Genomic DNA, 20,216 nt, shown 5'->3' on the forward strand with positions numbered 1-20,216 from the left:
CTCTAAGAGCTGTTAATTTGGGGACCATGAATTCTGAAGACAGATGAACTTCAGACAGTTTAAGAACTTCCTGAAATTACATTATTGTGCACATGTAAATTTGAGAAGGTTACTTTTTGACCAGATTCTCTGAGGACTTCAAGACTCCTCAGAAATTGTGTTTGGGCAATGTCGTGGGATGTGCTTGGGAGCTGTCAGAAATACAGGCAGGAATTCAGAAGACATGACAGAATTAGAAACAGATTTGAGATTTGTAAGCAAATAAGGAAGCAATTGAAACATGAGTCATAAGTGAGATTGCTCAGGGAGATTTAAAAAAGAATAAGACAGAGGACAGGAAGACAGGTCTAATTCTGAAATGGTCAGTAGAGGAGAATGAGCTGGTAAAGGTGAAGGAGTTGGTCTGAGAGTTCATTAGGAGAACAGTCAGAAGAGGGAAGGTGGTTTAGAAACGGAGGGGCAAAAAGAGTTTTAAAGAGGAAGGATAATCAGCAGTGGATGCCACTCAGAAATCAAGCTAAAAAAAATGAAGATATAATTTTCTTTAGAACTCAGTTAAGGAATTAAGAAGTCAATGTCAAATTCTACAAGGACTTAGTTTTCGAAAGAGAAACCACAAGCAAGCTAAGTGATGGAGATGAGAGGAGGAGGTAGAGTTCTTTAGAATTGGCTAGTGTCAAAGAGGCCAAAACAAAAAAAGAAAAAGAAGAACATGAGTCAAGGGCCAGAGAAGAAATTCTGTAAATCACCCCTGGTCAACAATTATGGGCCCTTGGGATATTCCAGACATCCATCAACTTCCTCCAGTGGGGTTGGGGAAGATAGAATGTTGGTGCTGTGATGCCACATTTAAAGGAAAGCCCCCAAGGAAAGCCCAAAACTGGGCTGAAGGATTCCACTGTCGTCTCAGTTGATGGGGAAAACAGGCAGAGGGCACCCCGTGAGCCTTGTCTCTTCCGTAAAGCCAGGCTCAGGCAGAGCGCTCCGTTCAGCATTCCACATTGAACACTGAAATTGGAAATCATAAAAGACAGCATCATGGGTATGGAAGAAAGAACAGAGATGGTCTAAAAATAAGTATTTCCGAAAAGAAAAGAAAAAAAAAAAATCAAACGAAAAAATAATGAAAAGAGTACTAGAAAAAAAGACATTTCTTGAGTTGGGGAGAGGGGTCCCCACTCTGGAGATTAAGAGGCTTTGCTGTGTAGTAGAGAGAGTGGGAGGAGAGATTCAGGCACATTTTTGCAAAATTTTTGAACTCACAGGATCAAGGGTTCTACTCAAGTATAGGAAGAAAACATCATACATACAAAATAATAAAAATTGGATTATTCTCAGACTAGGACTCTTCAAAAGCAAGGTTCAAACAGAAAATATTGCAATTCGGGAAATATCAAATGCAGCTGAATTGTCACATGTGTTTGAGCGCAACAGCATATTCACAGATAGGGCAAGGTTTTAAAAGCACGCCAATCATGGATCTTCCTGCAAAAAAAATAATTTTTTAACTGAAAAACTAGACTGTGGTTAATTTGAAAAACAAATCAAAAATAAAATCTTAAGAATAGGGAAGCTTTGTCATGAGAACCTGGAGTGGGCACTGAACTGGATTCAATGTGTATATGAATCCAATGGCAAATGTGGGTAAAATCGATGGCAATGGCAAAGCTATCTTTGAAAAGAGAGGCTTATAGAGTTTGGGGGGAGGGGAATATATAACCCCCTATTAAATTTGCAAACACAAGGAAGGGGATAACTTGCACAAGCAAAATGGCTAAATATCTTACTAAGTATAGTAATTTTATCTTGACAATAACTATTATTAAAAGTTTGGAAAAAACTGTAAAAAGAAAGAAAACAGTGTAGAAAAACAAAGGTCAGAAAACAGAAAACATGAGGTCAGTAATAAGGCCAAATGTAGTAGTTGTGAAAATAAATCTGACACCTTCTCCACCTCGACCTTTTGAATCTAATGGCAGTGAAGTTTCCCCAATACTGATAATATGTCCCTCACTCCCAGTTCTGGTGGGTTCTCAGAATCTTAACCGCACTTCTCAAAGTAGTCCCTTCATGGGTCTCTATATAAATCACCTGGAGTTTACAGAACTTTCTTCTGCTAAAATCACTTTTGATAATACACAGCAATCTTAATACCAAGTTAGAATCTGAAGCTAAACAGCAGTAATTGAGATTTAAAAACACACAATCAGGATAGGATGTAAAGCAATATAAATAAAGCAAAGTGGATTCGAGTTACTAGAGAAATTTGACAGAAATAATGCAATGAGAAACTTCCAGGATACCATTCTTCATCTGTGATAGATTAAGTAGATAAAATAATAAATAAGGACAAAAAATCCTGTCTACTATAATTTATAAAGGTGGACTAAAAGATAAATATCAAACCCTCCATTCTGTGGGAAATACATCTGTTTGTTTATTCAACAAATACTTACACATCTATCACTTTCATTTTCTGTCCTTATTTCTGGAACAGTGTCTTGCACATAGCACATATAAACATTGGTTCAATCACAATCCGAATACCCCTTTTTAAGATTTATAGATCACTTGTGCACATGGATCATGCTCCAGACTCAAAGAAAATGCCATACAAGTCTCAAAGGAAAATTCTTATTTTTAAAACCATGAATTTAAAATATTGGAATTTAAAATGAACATCTTTGAGCTCTGGATCCTGACCGAGAAAGGGGCCCTGGAGCTCACTGCAGGTCTTTTCCTCAAAGGGTTGGTGGGATTGAAATAGAAAATAATCATAAAACAACCCATCTTTATATTATGTAAAAATCACAGTACCTATTTAAAAATACTGCTCATAATACTTATCAACACACTTCAAAGAGGGTATTATAAAATTGGAGAAAGTTCCAAAAGAGGAAAGAGAATGATCACAGGATAGTCTGAGAACAGATCTACAGGGAAAGACTAAAACAAGGATCCTTCACTCTGGAAAAATCATGGTTGATAGGAACATGATGTAATTACAAATGTCATAGATGAAGTAAATACAGAGTTAGTCATTGTATTCTAAAATAAAGACAGGAGACACAATTTGAAACTGGAATGTAGTTATTTTAAACTAATACAAGGAAACAAATCAGAAAACACTAAAGCCAAAAAGGACTTAAGAGACTATCTGTTTGAATTACTTTGTGTTATAAATAAAAAAATGAATGTCAACATGATGTTAGAAAAACTGGATATCTACAAGTTAGACACCTTCCTATGCTATATACAAAATTAACTCAATGTAGATCAAAGACCTAAATATAAGAGCTGAAACTATAAAATTAATTTTTAGAAAAGGGAAAAGCTTTCGTGACTTTGGATTTGGCAATGAGCTCTTGAATATGATGCCAAAAGCAAAGGAAATAAATAAGTTGGATTAGAGCAAAATGAAAAACTCAAAGGCTTCAAAGGAAACAATCAATGGAGTGAAAATATAACCCACAGAATGTGAGAAAATTTTTGCCCATCACATATTAGACAAAAGATTAATGTCCACAATGGATATAGTTCAACTCAACATCAAAAAGAAAATAAGCCAATTAAAAATTGGGTAAAGGATTTGAGTAGACATTTCTCCAAAGAAAATAGTTAAGTGGCCAATAAGTAGATCAGAAAACTTCTTGACATCACTAAGTATCAGGAAAATGCAAATCAAAACTATGATGAAATATCATCATTTCATACCCATTCCAGGGATGGCTACTATCACAAAACAAAGTAACAAGTATTGGCCAGGATGTGGAGAAATTGGAAACTTTGTACATTGTTAGTGGGAATTAAAAATGGTTCAGCTGTTATGGAAAATGATATGGCATTCCCTCAAAAAGTTAAAGATAGAATTACCATATGACTTAGCAATCTACTCTTAGGTATGTACCCCCAAAGAACTGAGAGCCAAGATTCAAAGAAACAATGTTCATCCATGTTGAGAGCAGCATTCTTCACAACAACCAAAAAGCCCAAAGCAACCCAACTGTCTATCAGTGGTTAACTGGAAAACCAAAATGTGGTTTATACATACAATGGAATTTTATTCAACCTTAAAAAGCATGGAAATTCTGACACATGCTACAAGTTGGATGACCCTCGAGGACATGCTAAGTGCTAAAGAGCCACAAAAGGACTAATTCGTATGATTCCACATATGTGAACTACCTAGACACAGTCATAGAGACAGAAAGTAGAATGGTGGGAGTGAGGAGGTTGAGTGGGGACTTACAGTTTGATGGGTATAGAATTTCAATTTTGCTGAATTAAAACATTGTAGCACAAAATAGTAGCACAAAAATGTGAACATATTTAATACTACTGAACTATATATTTCAAAAACAAATGGCAAACTTTATATTAAGACTATTTCATCACAAGTTAAAAAAAAAAAAAAAAGAATGGAACTCGCTTCTTCTCCTTCAAACAAAATGTTCTCCTCCTCTTGAGTTCCCCATTTCTGAGTTGCGCCATTTTATTCCCAGCCATTCAAGTCAGATACTCGTCCTTATCCTTGATAGCACCTGTCCCTCCCTCAGCACAGGTGGCCATTTCACAAGTACTTAAGGATCCTCATAATGCGCCAAGAGCTATGTTTGGTGGTTCCTTGCTGAATACCTTGAATCCATCAGAACCCCCACATCTTTGTTTCAGGGCACTTTTTATGTATCTATATGTATTTTGTCAACTCCTAATTGTGGAAAAACTACATACATGTGTTTTGATTGTTGTTTCCATACATATACATTTGTCTAGAAGGTAGGATATTTTTAACATACATTTTTATTTTCAACTGACATATAGTGATTGTACTGAGTGTGATGTTTCAATACATGTATACAATGTACAGTATATAATGTACAATGATCAGATCTATCACCTCACAACTTTATCATTCTTTTTTTCTGTTGGGAACATTCAAAATCCTTTATGAAAGTCTTTTGAAATATTCAACTGATTTTTTCTCAATCACGTCCACTCCACTGTGCTATATAGACCTTTAGAAGTGATTTCTCCCACCCCAGCTACACTGCGGTACTCCTGAACTCTCCTATCTCCAGCCCCTTACCCCACCCTTCCCAGGCTCTGGAAGCCACTATTCTATTCTCTGCTTCTGAGACCAACTTTTTAGCTTCCACATATTAGTGAGGACATGCATTTTCCTTTCTGCTGGGGCTCATTGCTGCCCCATCTAGCTTACCACAGCAACCCCCTTTGGGGTCTCCTATGTCTGGTCCCACATGCTTCCAATCTCTTCTCCATTTTGCAGCAAGAGTCCTCTTTCTTTAGAAAGTAAAAAGCTACAATGCTCCCCTCCACCCCCCACCGCACCCCAAGTCTTTCAATAGCTCTTCCAAACTGTTAAATAATGGCTTATAAATGTCCCTTAGCATTTGGCTTCTCTCTATTTCTGTAGCTGGAACTCTCAGTTTTTCTCTGTGTTTTATTCACCGCCATTCTGAACTTACCACACTGCCGGGTCCAGAACTTTCCCAACTCTGCCCTCCTCTGGCCTTTCCATACACTGTTCCTCTTTAGACAACTCTTAGTCCTCCTCCTCTGTCCTACTCAACTTTTTGCTTGGCCAATTTCTGTCATTTGCCCTAGGTTCTATCTTGTGTCACATATTCCAAGAAGACGTCTCTGACTTCCATCTGCATCAGGTGACCTTCCTGGGGGGTTCTGGGTTTCCGTCATCAAGCACTTTAAACACTGCATTGTGATTGCTTCTTTACTTGGCTGCTCTGGGTTTACTGACAGAAAGTGGGGGCTTAATAAATCATTCGTGGATGAATTAATATACAGGTCTGGAGAGGCTGTGGTTCACCCGGAGACACATAACTAGGTCACTGCAGGGCCAGTGGTAGAACCAGTGCTGGACTGAAACACCAAAGCTCTCTGTCCAGGGCTGCCCAAGACAGGAGATATGAAACTCACCACCCCCATCTGGGCTGGAACTGACCCAGAATGACCTAGCCACACTAGGCCACCGAGAAGTCGAGATAGGCCAAAATCTAGGTTTGGTATTGTCCCTGTCTTCCCAGTATACCTTTCTTTGGGTCTCAATTGGCTAAGAATCCTGGAAAAGGAAAAAAAAACAGAACTGGCCAGCTCTGATAATATCCAAGTTGCATTTGATGGATACAGAATAAGCCAACTTTGCCAGTATTAAAAACCTTAATTTCATAGCCTGTCTTCAGATTTGGCATTGATAATGTTACTCCGCGAGGCGCTTCTCTGTTGACTACACACTAGAAAATGAAATTCTGCTTACTGCATTAAAACTTGGCCTTGAAGAAATCCAGTATGGGCTGGAAAAAAAATGTTTTATACAATATACACAGACATTCATACAGATGCAAGTGAATATATTTAGAATATAAGTCACTTAAAATAGTCAAAGCTGTCATCATTTGTAAGAATAGTGATGCAGAAGGGGAAAAATAAAATCACATCTTTTATTAAACAAAATACTCCAAATATACATAAATTAAAACTATAATTTCATCTTCAGTGCTTGGGATGTAATTAATCTCTCATATTTTACAGATTTATGTCAACATAGCTTGTCACTGAAATGAAAATTGTATTATGTATATAGTAGGAGCATATTATTTTTCATGGCACTACTAGACTCCAGCTGAAACTTGAAATTACCTTATGGATGTCATTCTGAATGTAGATTTCTCAAAACAGTGTTTTCAGGATCACAAACAATGCACACATTCTATATCACTCCAAATTCAAGACAAATAAAGGCCTTAGAACTTAATTTAGGAATGAATTACTTAAAAATTCGGATTATAATTAAGTCATAGAGTTTATTACATCTCTTATAAAGCTATCTTTAGTTTAACTCATTGGTAGTTAATGAGTTTTAGCCTTAGGGAATAAGTGCAGTGTTATTCTTGAATGGTTATATAAAAGCAGGCACTCTAGTGTTTGTCAGTACTAATCAAAATTATGAATATAAGAGGAAAAAATGTATGATTAGTTTGTTGAAAACAAGACATACCATCATAAGCTGCTTTAGTAATTGCTTTCGCTGCATTCTTCTGAATATCAGGAATTGTGGAGTTTTCCGCAAACGCTAGGAGTTTTTTAAGACCTCCTGTTTGCTGAATTAGTGTCATAGTTTCCATATCTTCGAGGCAATTGGCTATCACTGAAAGTGCTTCTATGTGAAGGTCATTCAATTCCTAAAAATAAAAGCAAACACAACTTTATAAAGTTGTATTAAAAGAAATTTACTCTTCCCAAATTTTACTACAAGAGGAACTGAGATCACTTTGAACATAATGTAAGAAATTTTGTTGTGACAAAGGCCTGAGGAAATGGGAATTGTTTTTACCAAAATAACAACCCTCTCCCAACCATTTGCCCCATTTTTTTTTCGTTTCCAACTGACATATTCCAAATGTCTTATGAATTAAAAATAAGGCTATAGAGGACACTTCCATTAATGGTAGCCAAGTGAAGTTGCTCATTTAATCTTTCACCAAAATTCATTTTAAAATCTAGAGGAAAAAATAAAAGGTTTCTCCAGAACTGGGGATTGAACCCAGGACCTCACACATGCCAAGAAATAACTTTCGAAACAGCAGACACTGCAGGAAGAAAAGTTCCTTAAAATCTGCAACTGTTAGAAGGAACTGATTGTGAATTTTGTGGCTTGCTTTCCAGGTGATTGGAATCTCCCCAAGCAGTCGAAAACTGCAGCCTTACAGCAACTAGAAATTTCAGGAAGAAATCCTAAAAGGGAGGTGCAGGAAGGATGAGCCACTGTGGTGATGTTCCACTCAGCATTGCTTCTGACCAAGAACTCACTTCATTGCAAAGGAGCGCAGTGATGGGCCCATGCTTAGGGAGTTCACTGTTCTTACCCTGTCCCTGACTTCCCAAATCAGTGGCTTGATAGAATGCTGGAATGTTCTTTTAAAGATTCAAGTTACAACACTAGGCAGGTGTTAGTACCTTGCAGGGCTCAGTCAAGTTCTCTACCAGGCTTCATAGGCTGTGAATCAGTGTCTGACATATGGTGCTAATTCTCCCATAGCTGGTCCAGGAACCAAGGAGTGGAAATGGGAGTGGCGTCACCATTATTACTCCTAATGACTCACTAGCAAAATTTCTGCTTCTTGTCCCTGCAACCTGTATGCTCTGCTGATCTAAAGATCTTAATGCTAAGGGGAGCAACACTTTCACCAGGGCAAACAATGATGATTCTATTGAATTGGAAGGTAAGACTATGGCCCCTCCCACTTTGGGTTCCTCAAGTTCCTGAGTCAACAAGCAAAACAACAGAGTTACTGTGCAGGGGAAATTGGACTGCTAGTAATAGAAGTGAAGACTTTATCATGAGTATTCCTACGGAGGTGCTTGTATGTACACATGTGTATCTGTATGTTCATGTGTAAAGTTTATGTATGTTCACATATACATATGTATTAATATATCCCTTTGTTTTTCCCTCTTATCCCATTATGTTACATGAGATGTATCAACTTTATACTATAGTATTTAATTTTTGTTAACTTTAAATTGTAGCATTTAAGTTACTAAACGTTAAGAAGAAAAGTAAAGATCACCCAAGGACTTTGGGAAAGGGTTGATGCCTTTTTGGTTGGATATAGGATAGCTGGATCATGTTAGGTCAATATATGGCCTTGGCCTTGTTTTTATTTGAAGATTATGATTTAAGGACATATATGGAGAGAGAGAAATGGCAAATTGAACAAAGGGCATAATGGTACAAACTTATAATGGTTAATTTTTATGTTAATTTTAAGTTTTACTAACTAACCATGGTACCCATATGTTTGTTTAAACATCATTCTAGATGTTTCTGTAAGGACATTTTTTTTAAGGTGCAATATTTAAATTAGTAGATTTTGAGTAAAGTGGATTACTTTCCATAATGTGAGTGGGCCTCATCCAATCAGTCAAAGAATTTAATAGAAAAACACTAACCTCCATGAAAATAGAGGAAATTCTGCCAATAGGCTGCCTTCGGACTCATTGTAATGCTTCCTTTGGTCTCTAGTCTGCTGCCTTACCCTGCTGACTTTGGATTGCCAAACTTCCACAATTGAGTGAGCCAATTTCTTAATTATCTGTTTTATTCTGTGTCTCTGGAGAACTTTGGTACAGGATGTCATCCAAATTCTGAGTATGAACAATGCCCAGGCCTTTGGATGACCACTAAGTTATATGTGCATGGAGGAGGTGCCAAGAATCCCAGTGAATATAAACAGGCAGGGACTAGAAAGCAATATATTTTATCCTTAAAAGAGGGAACCATGCTGGTGAAATTTGTAAATTTACTGCTTTTCAAATATAGTGATTTCTCAATCTATGTGCAGCACAGCAGGTAGAAAGCTGAAGACTCACTGGCTTAGGGTATCAGAGGTCAGAGCCTGGGGCTCATAGAGGAGCTACAGACTTAAAGGAGGGAATGCCCAGAAGCAAGGGAGCCACAGAGAAACCATGAGCCATCCCCCTAAGAGATACCAGCTATTGGACACCACAGAGGGACAGAGTCTGTAGCTACTTGTCTACTAGAACAAAGTACCAGCAATCCTCAGGAAAACACAACAGAATCTGGAATCACTGGAAGGGATTTCCTACAATGTTCATTTTGAACCAAAAATTACTAGACATGAAAGAAACAGGAGAATGTGAAACACAGAAAAGAAAAGAAAAAGGTGGTCAGTTACATTCCACTCTAAATAGGGCCAGATGTTAGATTAAGTAGTCAAAGACTTTAAAGGAGCTGTTATAAATATGTACAAAGAGAAAAGCTGAATAGATATGTAACTTATAAATGAAAATTTCAGTTTTGAAAAGCCCAAAATTAAAAAGAAAAATTCATCAGACAGAAGATTGAAGATGGCAAAAGAGATCTTGAATACGAATCACTGAAATTATTTAATCCAAAAAAGAAAGAAAGAAAGAAATGAAGGACAGAGTCTTCTAAAGCAATATCAAGTCTTCTAAAGCAATATCAATATAAAGTCTTATAAAGCAATATCAAGAAAGACAACAAAGTTTTAATTGAGTCCTAGAGGGGAGAAAAGTAACAGAAAAAATTTTTGAGGGTTGGGGTTGTGGCTCAGTGGTAGAAACACTTGCCTAGCATGTATGAGGTACTGGGTTTGATTCTCAGCTCTGCATATAAATAAATAAACAAAATAAAGGGTCCATTAACATCTAAAAAATATTTTTAAATTTTTTTTGAATAAATAATGACTGCAATTCCCATATGTATGGAAAACGATAATTTACAGATCGAAGAATTTATAGATCCCAAGCAGTATACACAAATTATATATAACTTCTATGCAGAGGAGAAATGCAGGAAGACAAAGATAAAGGGATAATCTCAAAAGCAGCCAAAGAAGACAAATTATACTCAGGGAAATATTATAATTAGTGGCCAAGTTCATATCAGAAATAGTGACTTTCAGAAGAAATAGCAAAGGGTTAAACAGAAAAAAAAAAAAAAAGAGTACAAACCAGGAGTTTTTCATTAAGCCAAAACAACTTCTCAAAAGTGTAGGCAAAAGAAAGAAACTTTCAAATAAATTTTTAAAAAGCTAATTTATGCCAGCTTATCTGCACTATAAGAAATGCTAAATGAAGCTCCTCTGTCTGAAGGGAAATGACCTAGTTGGAAACTTAAATCTATAGGAAAGAATAAACAATACCCCAAATGATAAATATGTGGGTAGATAATAAAGAACTAAATATTAAAGAGTATACAAGACACACAAATGTGGATATGTGATTTTTCCTTATTTCTTTAAAACTCATACGATACAGGACTATTCAAAACAAAATAAAACCAGAGATATATTGTTATAAGTTTCCAATATTTTATTTGAAGTAGTTTCATATTAATTCTAAGTAGAATATGATCATTTTAAGTTATCTACTGTATCACCAGAGCAAGCACAAAGTGCAAACAGATATAGCTAGAATGCTGATAGAGAAATTAAAGTGCAACATTAAAAGTTAAATTAACATGATAGAAGGCAGAAGAGTGAATGAGCCGATAGATCAGACAAAGAGAAAACAAGTAATAAATGGTATACTTAAATACAACCAAATCAATAAATGGTTATATAAAAAATTGACTGAAATTTTAATTTCAAAAGCAATCTGGTGGAAATGACATTAATTTCATGTGTTCCAATCTACAGGCATGTTATAGCTCTTCATTTATTTAAGCCTTCTTTAAAACTGTTTTGTATTTTTTTGGAGAATAGATTTTGCTCAAATTTTGTTAAATTTATCTCCTTGTAGTTTATGCATTAGGAATGCACTGTAAATGGAACTGTATTAATTTTTCTTTTCAGTTGTTTATTTGTAGTATGTAGAAACTCCATTAATTTGTATGTACTGAGCTTTTATCCCTTGACTTTGATAGATCTACTTATTAGTTCTATCAGGATCTTGTAGTCTCGCTGGATTTTCTCCATACAGTCACGTAATCTGTGAATAAATACAGGTTTATTCTTTCTCCCCAGTCAGTCAGTCTTTTATTCCTATTTTTCTCTTGGCCTTGTCACCATGGTAAGAAAAACCAGGATGATGGTGAACAAAAGTAATGAGAGCAAACATCTGGGCCCATACTGCATCATGTGTGTGTGGGGGGGGGGGGGGAGGGAGCTTCCATTTTTTACTTTAGATATTTTGATATCTTTTGAATTTTTCCCAACTAAAACACCTGCATTAATTCTGAAAACACATCCTTCTTGCAAATGTCCTAGCTCTGTGATTGTGGGCAAGTTATTTAATCTGTCAGCTTCATTCTTCTTACCTGTAAAATGGGGTTAATGATTCAATAATTACATGTGACATGTACAATGATACAATTATTATCATTTATTCTCATCTTATAGAAAAATATTATCACATTCTCAAAAGAATTATAAAATTAATAAAATCGAATGTAAAACATCTAAACAATGCCCACCACATAGTAGATGTTTCCATCCCATATTTTATTTAAAAGACAACAGGTAAAATATCAAACAGGTGAAAATACCATGATATATCAGACAAGTCTAGGTTCATCCCTGCAGTTTCTCCTCCTACTTGTGCAACATAGGGAAAATAAAACAACCACTCTGATTTTCAGTTTCCATTTTTAAATTGGTAAAAAAAAAATACTGGGTTTATCATGCATTCAAATTCTATATCACAAATGCAAAATGTTTTGCTCAGAAACTGGTAAATAGGGGATCAACAAACCAAAGATGGCTAGATTTACACAGCTGAGAAACACACGTGTGCGAGTATTGCCCTTCTGTATTTTACCAGTTTGGTATAATTAAGCTCTCAGATTTATTAATTTTTTTAATGCTTAGATAAAGTGAAACTTAATATTAAGTTATTCAGGAAATCTTTACTCTGTCCCTAGCTCCCGAATTTCTAAGAGGTACTAAGAGTAGATTTTGTCATTAGAATTCATTAAATTTATTCACGTAATAACCTATGAAAGTGGATCTGAAATCTACATATTACCATTTCACTCTGAAGTTTAAACAGTGGACCCTTGCAGAAGTTACCTGACTCCCTTTCAGGCAAGTAAAGAATTCGATAAGTTGTTAGATTGGTTTCTGTAACTGGGAAATTATAAAGAAGGCCTACAGAGTCTGAAAGTGTACAGTTCATTCCTAAGGAGTTTAGTGGGAACTACAGAAATTCAGCTCCAATATTTCTCAAAATGTGTTTAGAAGATAAATTACTCTTTGTGTCTTATTCCAGAGAAAATCGTGGCAGATAAAGGTTAAAAAACTAATTCTAGGTGTTTTGGGGAATTAGAAGGAAGATCATAGAACAAGAGTTCAAATTTTTAAATCTTCTAAGCCAAAAGTTGTTTTTTTTTTTTAAATTAGCTTAAAATGGCCTCAATAATTGGTCTGAAGCCAGGCATGGTGGTGCACACCTGTAATCCCAACTACTTGGGAGGCTGAGACAGGAAGATCACAAGTTCAAGGCCAGCCTCAGCAATTTAGTGAGGTCCTAAGCAACTTAGTAAGATCCTGTCTCAAAATCTAAAAAATGTCTGATTTAATCAGGTTAATAACCTTTATGTACCATGCTTCAATATAATAAAATTTAATTTAAATATCATATAATTAGTATTTTATAAAACATTTAGAAAAGATATTCTTTGAAAATACCTTAGTATCTATGATCTTAATAAGTTGGTCCAATCCTTGATTTTCTCTTAGCATTGTACGGGATTCCTTATCATTTGTAATGACATTTAAGGTTTTGAGAGCCAACAACTGAATAATTGGATACTCTGACTTCAAGAGCTCCAACATAGGAGGGATTGCATTTAGTTCTTGAATTGCAGTTCGACACTGAAAATCCTGCCATGAAATACAAATAATCACATCAGTAATTTCTGAAGCAAAATAAAGTCCCAAGAATGGAGAAATTCTATTTTCTGGCAAAGAACATTGTGAGTTACAACTTCTCCATCTTTTATTCCAGATTGCTTCCAAAATAATTCACAAAAATAATGAAACTCTCAGTGGACAACACCAAAATATCCATTGGTATATGCAGACATTGTCAACAACCAGAAATAAACATGACCAATGACTTTTATAGTATCCAGTGTTTCTTTATGAAGCAGCAAATTCCTACTATCATAAATAGCATTACGATAAAACCTATGCATGATAAAATTCTTTTCATACTCTGATATAATGTTTCAAATAGTATTTGATAAGATGAAATGTTGGTACCGATTCCTTATTATCTTCAAATGGATTGTTTATGAATATCTGTGTGTATGCAGGCTATTGACAGGCTGTCTGCATGCAAATTTACACAGGTTTAGAGCAGATGCATGACCTTTCCTTAAGACATTTATGATATCAAGAGATCACTATATTTTAGACAAGTTGTTCTGCAAGTGTATCAATAATTCTGTGTGAGTGGGAGCAGGGAGGAGGTGGTGGTGAACAGAAGAAAAAGCATGGCAAGAAGCCACTAAGAGCCCCATTAACAAGTCTGATTGTTAAATGATATTTTCACCCAAAACGTGACAAGTAGAGAATAGCATTGAAGGTGGAAAAACCTCCACTTACAACTAAGCCTCCTCCTCCTGGACATCCTTCAACTGACCTCTAATATTCAGCTTTCTTTAGACACAGAAAGTATAGATTGCTCTTTAGTATGGGTTAAATTGTTTCCCCACCTTATTTATTGGGTGAATGTGACCTTATTTAGAAACAGTCATGGCAAGGGTAATTAGGTAAGGTAAGGTCATCCTGGAGGAGGCTGGGTGCTTAAGGGTGTCCTTATAAGATGGGTGCCCTTATGGGAAAGATGACAAAGGGAGATACCTGAGTGACACAGATGTAAGCCAAGGAATGCCATCACGGCCGTCCCCACCAGAAGCCAGGAAGAGGCGAAGAAGCAGTTCACCCAGCCTCCGGTGCAGCCCTACCTTGATTTTGAACTTCTAACCTCAGAATTGTTGTTGTTTTAAGCCAGCCAGACTGTGGAACTTTGCTACAGCATTCCTGGTGTCCTGCTGTTAGCTAATACTTCTGTGGGGACGCTGGGCATGGTGACGCAAGCCTGTAATCTCAAAGGCTGGGGAGGCCGAGGCAGGAGGATTGTGAGTTCAAAGCCAGCCTCAGCAAAACCGAGGCACTAAGCAACTCAGTGAGACCCTGTCTCTGAATAAAATACAAAATAGGGCTGGGGATGTGGCTCAGTGGTCAAGTGCCCCTGAATCCCAGTTACTCCCCCCACCTCCCCCACCAAAAAAAATTGTGGAGACAATTGCTTTTCATTCCTGCTTGATTAAAAAAAAAAATAGGGAAATACAGGTAAAAGGAGTCTGGAGATTAAAAACACAAACACATGCGTAGGAATATTTAAGCCTGTTGGGTGAGGGAAAGCCTAAGTAACCAGAGAAGGCAAAAAGGAGCCCAGCTTTCTCTATAGGACCTCTCTTAGGAGTGGGGGCCTGGTCAAGTTGTGCAGACACACCAAGGCCAGAAAGATTTTGAATCTATTTCTCTCTCTTTTCCCAGACACTTTGCTTTGCTACAAATCCTCTCTCTCACTCTGGCTTCAAAATCTTCCTTTCACACTCTATTGATAGCCATTTAAAATGGGGCTTTTGTAGTTTTGCCTCATCTCAATCTTATCAAATGTGTGTGTTGATTATTAAGGAAATGAGCAGAAAAAGCAGCAGAGAAGGCTGTTAAACTTCCGGGAAACTGACCTGCTGCGGGTGTGAGGGTGTGGGTGTTGAGAGGGTGTTGTGGGTGGGGGACAGGGCAGAGGGCAGGGCGGCAGGAAGGGGAAGGTGGCAGCGTATTCACATCAGGGTCTGGCCTGCTCAGTAGTCTGGTGAGTGGCTGTAATCCATTGTGTTCAAATATTTGCACTCTATCCGTATAATCTACAGACATGTTTGCTAGACAGACTCAGAAACTCAGATAAATACTTCTGTGTATCAAAAATAAATAAGACATTATAGAGGGAAACAGCCAGTGAGGTTGCCTTTGCTATTGTGAACAATGAATGCTCTTTTTTTTTTTCCTTGATAAATAAATCTAATCCAAAGTCTTGGTATATTGAACAGGGGAGAGATTATATTCAATGTGCTTAAATTGCCAAGGTTAGATCAATAGGTCACTTCCTTGGTTCAACAGGAATCTTAGATTTCCTGTTTTAGAAGAAGCACATTTTACATAGATTAATCCCACCCTAATATGCATGCTATGCTATTCTTTTAAAACAGAAATATATGGGGCTGGGGTTGTGGTTCAATGGTAGAGTCCTTGCCTCACATGTGTGAGGCACTGAGTTCAATTCTCAGCACCACATATAAATAAATGAATAAAATAAAGGTCCATCAACACTAAAAAATATTTAAAAAAACAGAAATATATTTCTAAAATATGCTTTCACAGGAGGCAATTACTTATAAAATGTGAAAATATATCTACATTAAATTTATGTTATTTTTTGAGTGATAAATACTAAATGTATCCAGAAGAACTGATAATGCAAACCTGGTGAGTTTTTTATTAAAAATAAAAAGAAAACTTTTAAAAATTGGAAAACAAATCCTGTAATAGTTTCTGTCAAAATGTTTTTTCTTTTCTCAGAAAAAGGTTTGCTCTGGGACACAAACCCAGAGCCTTATGCATGTTAGGAAATCTCTCTACCACGGGGCTAGAACCCTAACCATCAAAACACTTTTAACACTTTTTAGAAGTTAATCTTACCTGAACCAAATTGTAAATGCATTCAATAGAATTCTTCTTCACATCAGGGTCTGGGCTGCTCAGTAGTCTGATGAGTGGCTCCAACCCACCATGTTCAAATATTTGTACTTTACCTGTATACTCGACAGACATGTTTGCCAGACAAAGACTAGCAAACTCATGGATAACTACTTCTTCTGTATATCAAAAATAAATAAGAAAAGTATGTTAAATGCTTATTCAACCCATATTTTAACATATGCTTTGAAAACAAGAGCTCCACAAATTTTACTTAGAGCCCACCTTTTCCATAAAACTCAAAATTAAGCTGTGGTTTTCAAGATTTTAATGACAACTCATAAGTGATTGTTCAATGTGAACTATTTACAATAGGCAATTTCATAAAATTTAAAAAGAAACCAGTTCCATTTTTGAAGTAAATGTAGAATACAAAGTTACCTTCTGGAGAGAGCTGGGCAATAACAGAACTCATGACATCTAACTCCCTTAACAATTTTTTAACATCACCTACAAAGGAAGAAACAGAACATCCATTTTTATTAAAATAATAATGGCAATGTCTATTGAACAGTCCCTTAAGAGAGAGATATGATTATTATCTAATTTTACAGACAAGGGAATTGAGGTCCAAAAATTACATAAGTAAGTGGCAGGGCTAGGTTGCAAGTCCAGGTTGGGCTGACCTACAGGGATTCTCACCTATATCCCTTGACCACTGGGCTACCTACCTTCCAAACACCACAAGTGATGACTGTAAAAATGCCAAACGTGCCTAGAGCACATATCAGTAGAATTGGGTTATTGTGCCCTACACTTTTATTATACAATAGTAATTATTTTTTCTTTTTCTTTTGCTGGAAGGGTATTTTAAATTTTTGATTTTAATAAAGCTTACATAGAATGCAAAGAAGAATTATCCTAACCTATTTCAGTTAATACGTCTTGATTGCTTACATTCCATTTAATGAAAATGCCCAAAATGCTTAAAGATAAGTATATTGGCTGTTTTAAAGTTCACTTTTCTGAGGAATAAGGTATCTCTGATCCTTTAGTTTTACAATTGATCTTCTTGCTCAGTTATCTTCATCTGTAAGCCAAAATCAGCATCATGAGAATTTTGGGAAAGTTCACTTTGCAGCAGCCAAAGTAGATGGTGTCTGTATGAATTCTTTCTTATTACCTGCTGAATACACTTGGCTTTTACTGGACATCATTTCCTGAGGAATTCAGGACTATGTCTTTTATTCAAAACTTCTGCTTTCTCTGTTTCTGTTGGAAGTGGCTAAAGGAGGTCAGGCAAAATCACAGCTAGACATATGGAGGTGAATAGACTTGAACTACCAAAAAATAATCACTCTTCTAGGAAATGTGCTGTCCCAAGGTGGAGGACCTCATTGTGCCTTGGCATAATACTCAGACCCTCAGGTACACTGAATGGAGTGAACTCCACCATCCAAGGTGAGTGTTGTTATACAATAGGTGTATACAATAGGTGTATAACAAATACCCTTGTTCCTCAAATTCTGAGGTGTGTAAAGACCTTGTTTGGCAAACCAAGGTGTGTGTCACCTGATGCTGCAAGAGAGATGCAGTGATGCCCCTCTCCCTTTTCTGGTTATATGTTCTCTCCACTTTCAGTTATACATTCAACATGGGACTGTGCACAATTATGATACAGCTCATCCGTGAGATCCATTTAAAGGCTCCATTCAAATGATGACTCTGTTATTCATTTCTTGTCACCTCAGTTGACTCATGTAATTGGCATAAGAGTCGTACCTACCTTGCAGAGCGGCTCCTGAGGAATAAATGACTCGATGTCCAAATAGCACTTAGAACAGTTCCTGGCACATCGCCAGTGCCATGTAAGAGTTGGTAGGGCGTCCATCCCCCCCAAACTTCTTCATCCTGCTGCCATCTGTGGAAATGCTCTCAGAGCCCCTGACTCACAGCATTACCCCTGTCATGGCTCCTGATGGTGCTGCCTACACCAGGGAACCTCAGCATAATCCTGCCTGTTTCCAGCACAGCAGGAGCTCTCACAGGCAGTCTGTGTACCTGAGATTGTAACGACACACAGAACACCCCCTTCCTCTCCTCTTTCCATCCCTCACTTATAATGGTCTCTGGAAACACTGATGCCATAGCCCTGCTGGGCACACGGGACCAGGATACCACCCTGTCATCGCACAGCATCCAGAGAAAATGGAAGATGGGAATACGGGAAGGAATCTGTGCTCCTGTTCTGCTGAGCCCCTGGTGAGACTGGGAAACTATTGTGATTTGAGCTATGTTCCACTGTCAGAGTTTATTCCCAGCAGCCTGAACTTCATGGCAGAATTCAGACTCCATTAAGAATTTCCTTTAAGTTTTTTGTCAGTTACAAAGCTTTTGTGGTCTGGCTGGCTCAAAAACTACCCTGATAGCATAGGAAAATGACTTGCACTGTTCATAAGTCAAGCCATGACTTCCTTTATTGGCTTGGTTTTGGCCCAAATCAATATTCTAATAGACATAACAGCATATTTTAACTAATGTTATTATACCACACTATCAAATACATAAAAATATTTCAAGAAAGTATTAGAATTGACTGAAGAATAAATGTCCACATCTGAATTTTTGGCAACAATATGATACAGAATTGTGATACAGCCAATCCCTGAGATAATAGTTTGCAGTTTCAAAAATCAATTCTTCAAAACTCTTTACTCTAGGCTTTATCCACCATGAAATATAGATGAAGTATAACTTACATGTAGGCAGCAAATGACATTACACTAACTTAAGAAATCCATTTTTGTTTTAAGAGGTAATGATTACTCCTCCTACTTGTAAGACTGGGATACACTGTATCATCAGTTTTCAGAGAAGCTTTAGTATGTGTATATCTGCACCTATTTTTATATTTTAAAAATATCCCTTAAAATATGAATCATCCATTTGTTGCATTGTACTGATGTAGCTATTTTGTTAACACTGAAGTCAGGTTAAACATAAGCAAAGCAAATCTCTTAAATTTAAAAGAAGAACAATACAATACATGAGATTGTTTATTTTTTAAAAGTTGATATTCACTGTTGTTTTTTTAAAAAGTTGGTACTTACTGTTAGAAGCCAGGATTCCAAATATCATAGTAGCATTTCTTCTTACAATTTTGTCTTCATGAGTGAGAAGCTTGGTTAAAGGTTCCACAGCTCCGAGTTCAAGGAGGGTTGCTTTATTTTCCTCTCCTGACATCACAGGTAAAATGAAATCACACATTGAGATCATCAGTCTAACACTCTTCTTTGTATCATTGCAATTTCTTTTTTGCCATGTGCCTCTCTCATACCTTTTTGCTTCTGCTCATATTTCTCTCAGAATAAACTCATAGGTCAGTTACCTTGGATGTTGCTACTCTCTCCTCTCCCTGATGTTTACAGAGCTGTCTTCATCTCCTCTTGAGTTCAGAGGCTACACTGCACCAACACAGAGGGACCTCATCACCCTATCTAATGTCTCCATGCCCAAGTCTTTCTTATGTTTCTTTATCCTGTTTTATTTTCATCAAACCACTTAACACCTCTGTGTTTTGCTTGCCCACTCCATTTGATAACTTAAATTTCCAGGACAAACACCCTTGCTGTATCCTTGGTGTGCCGCACAGTGTTGGTCACATAATAGTATTTCATACACACATGAATAGTTCATTATAAAGCAATTCATTAGCATGGACAGTCCCCACTTAAAGTATGTGTGATGATCAAGGGGAACTAATGTATCACTAAATGGAGGCATAGCTCCTTTTATCATGGAAGACGAGCCTGCAGCCAACATGCATGTAGAGATGAGCCACCGGGTCCACTGGGATTTGAGCTCAGCCCAGGACCACTGGGGAATCTAGCTGTGGCAAGAAGCCCCAGAAGCAGAAGTCCAGTAAGG

At 36.9% G+C, this 20,216-nt stretch overlaps 1 protein-coding gene across 2 annotated transcripts in view; it reads right to left on the reverse strand.

Moving 5' to 3' along the window:
- Positions 1 to 20,216, reverse strand: part of Armc3 (armadillo repeat containing 3) — a 91,757-nt gene that overhangs the window by 56,576 nt on the left and 14,965 nt on the right. For both annotated transcript variants that reach the window (XM_076831657.1, XM_076831656.1), the window contains exons 3-7: positions 19,400 to 19,525; positions 16,731 to 16,799; positions 16,293 to 16,468; positions 13,209 to 13,403; positions 7,034 to 7,217 (exon numbers count right to left, since the gene is read on the reverse strand). In XM_076831657.1, coding sequence (XP_076687772.1) covers positions 7,034 to 7,217; positions 13,209 to 13,403; positions 16,293 to 16,468; positions 16,731 to 16,799; positions 19,400 to 19,525 — 750 coding nt within the window. The remainder of the gene's footprint in view (positions 1 to 7,033; positions 7,218 to 13,208; positions 13,404 to 16,292; positions 16,469 to 16,730; positions 16,800 to 19,399; positions 19,526 to 20,216) is intronic.

This window comes from Callospermophilus lateralis, chromosome 13 (genome assembly GCF_048772815.1).
Source record: "Callospermophilus lateralis isolate mCalLat2 chromosome 13, mCalLat2.hap1, whole genome shotgun sequence".
NCBI lineage: Eukaryota > Metazoa > Chordata > Mammalia > Rodentia > Sciuridae > Callospermophilus > Callospermophilus lateralis.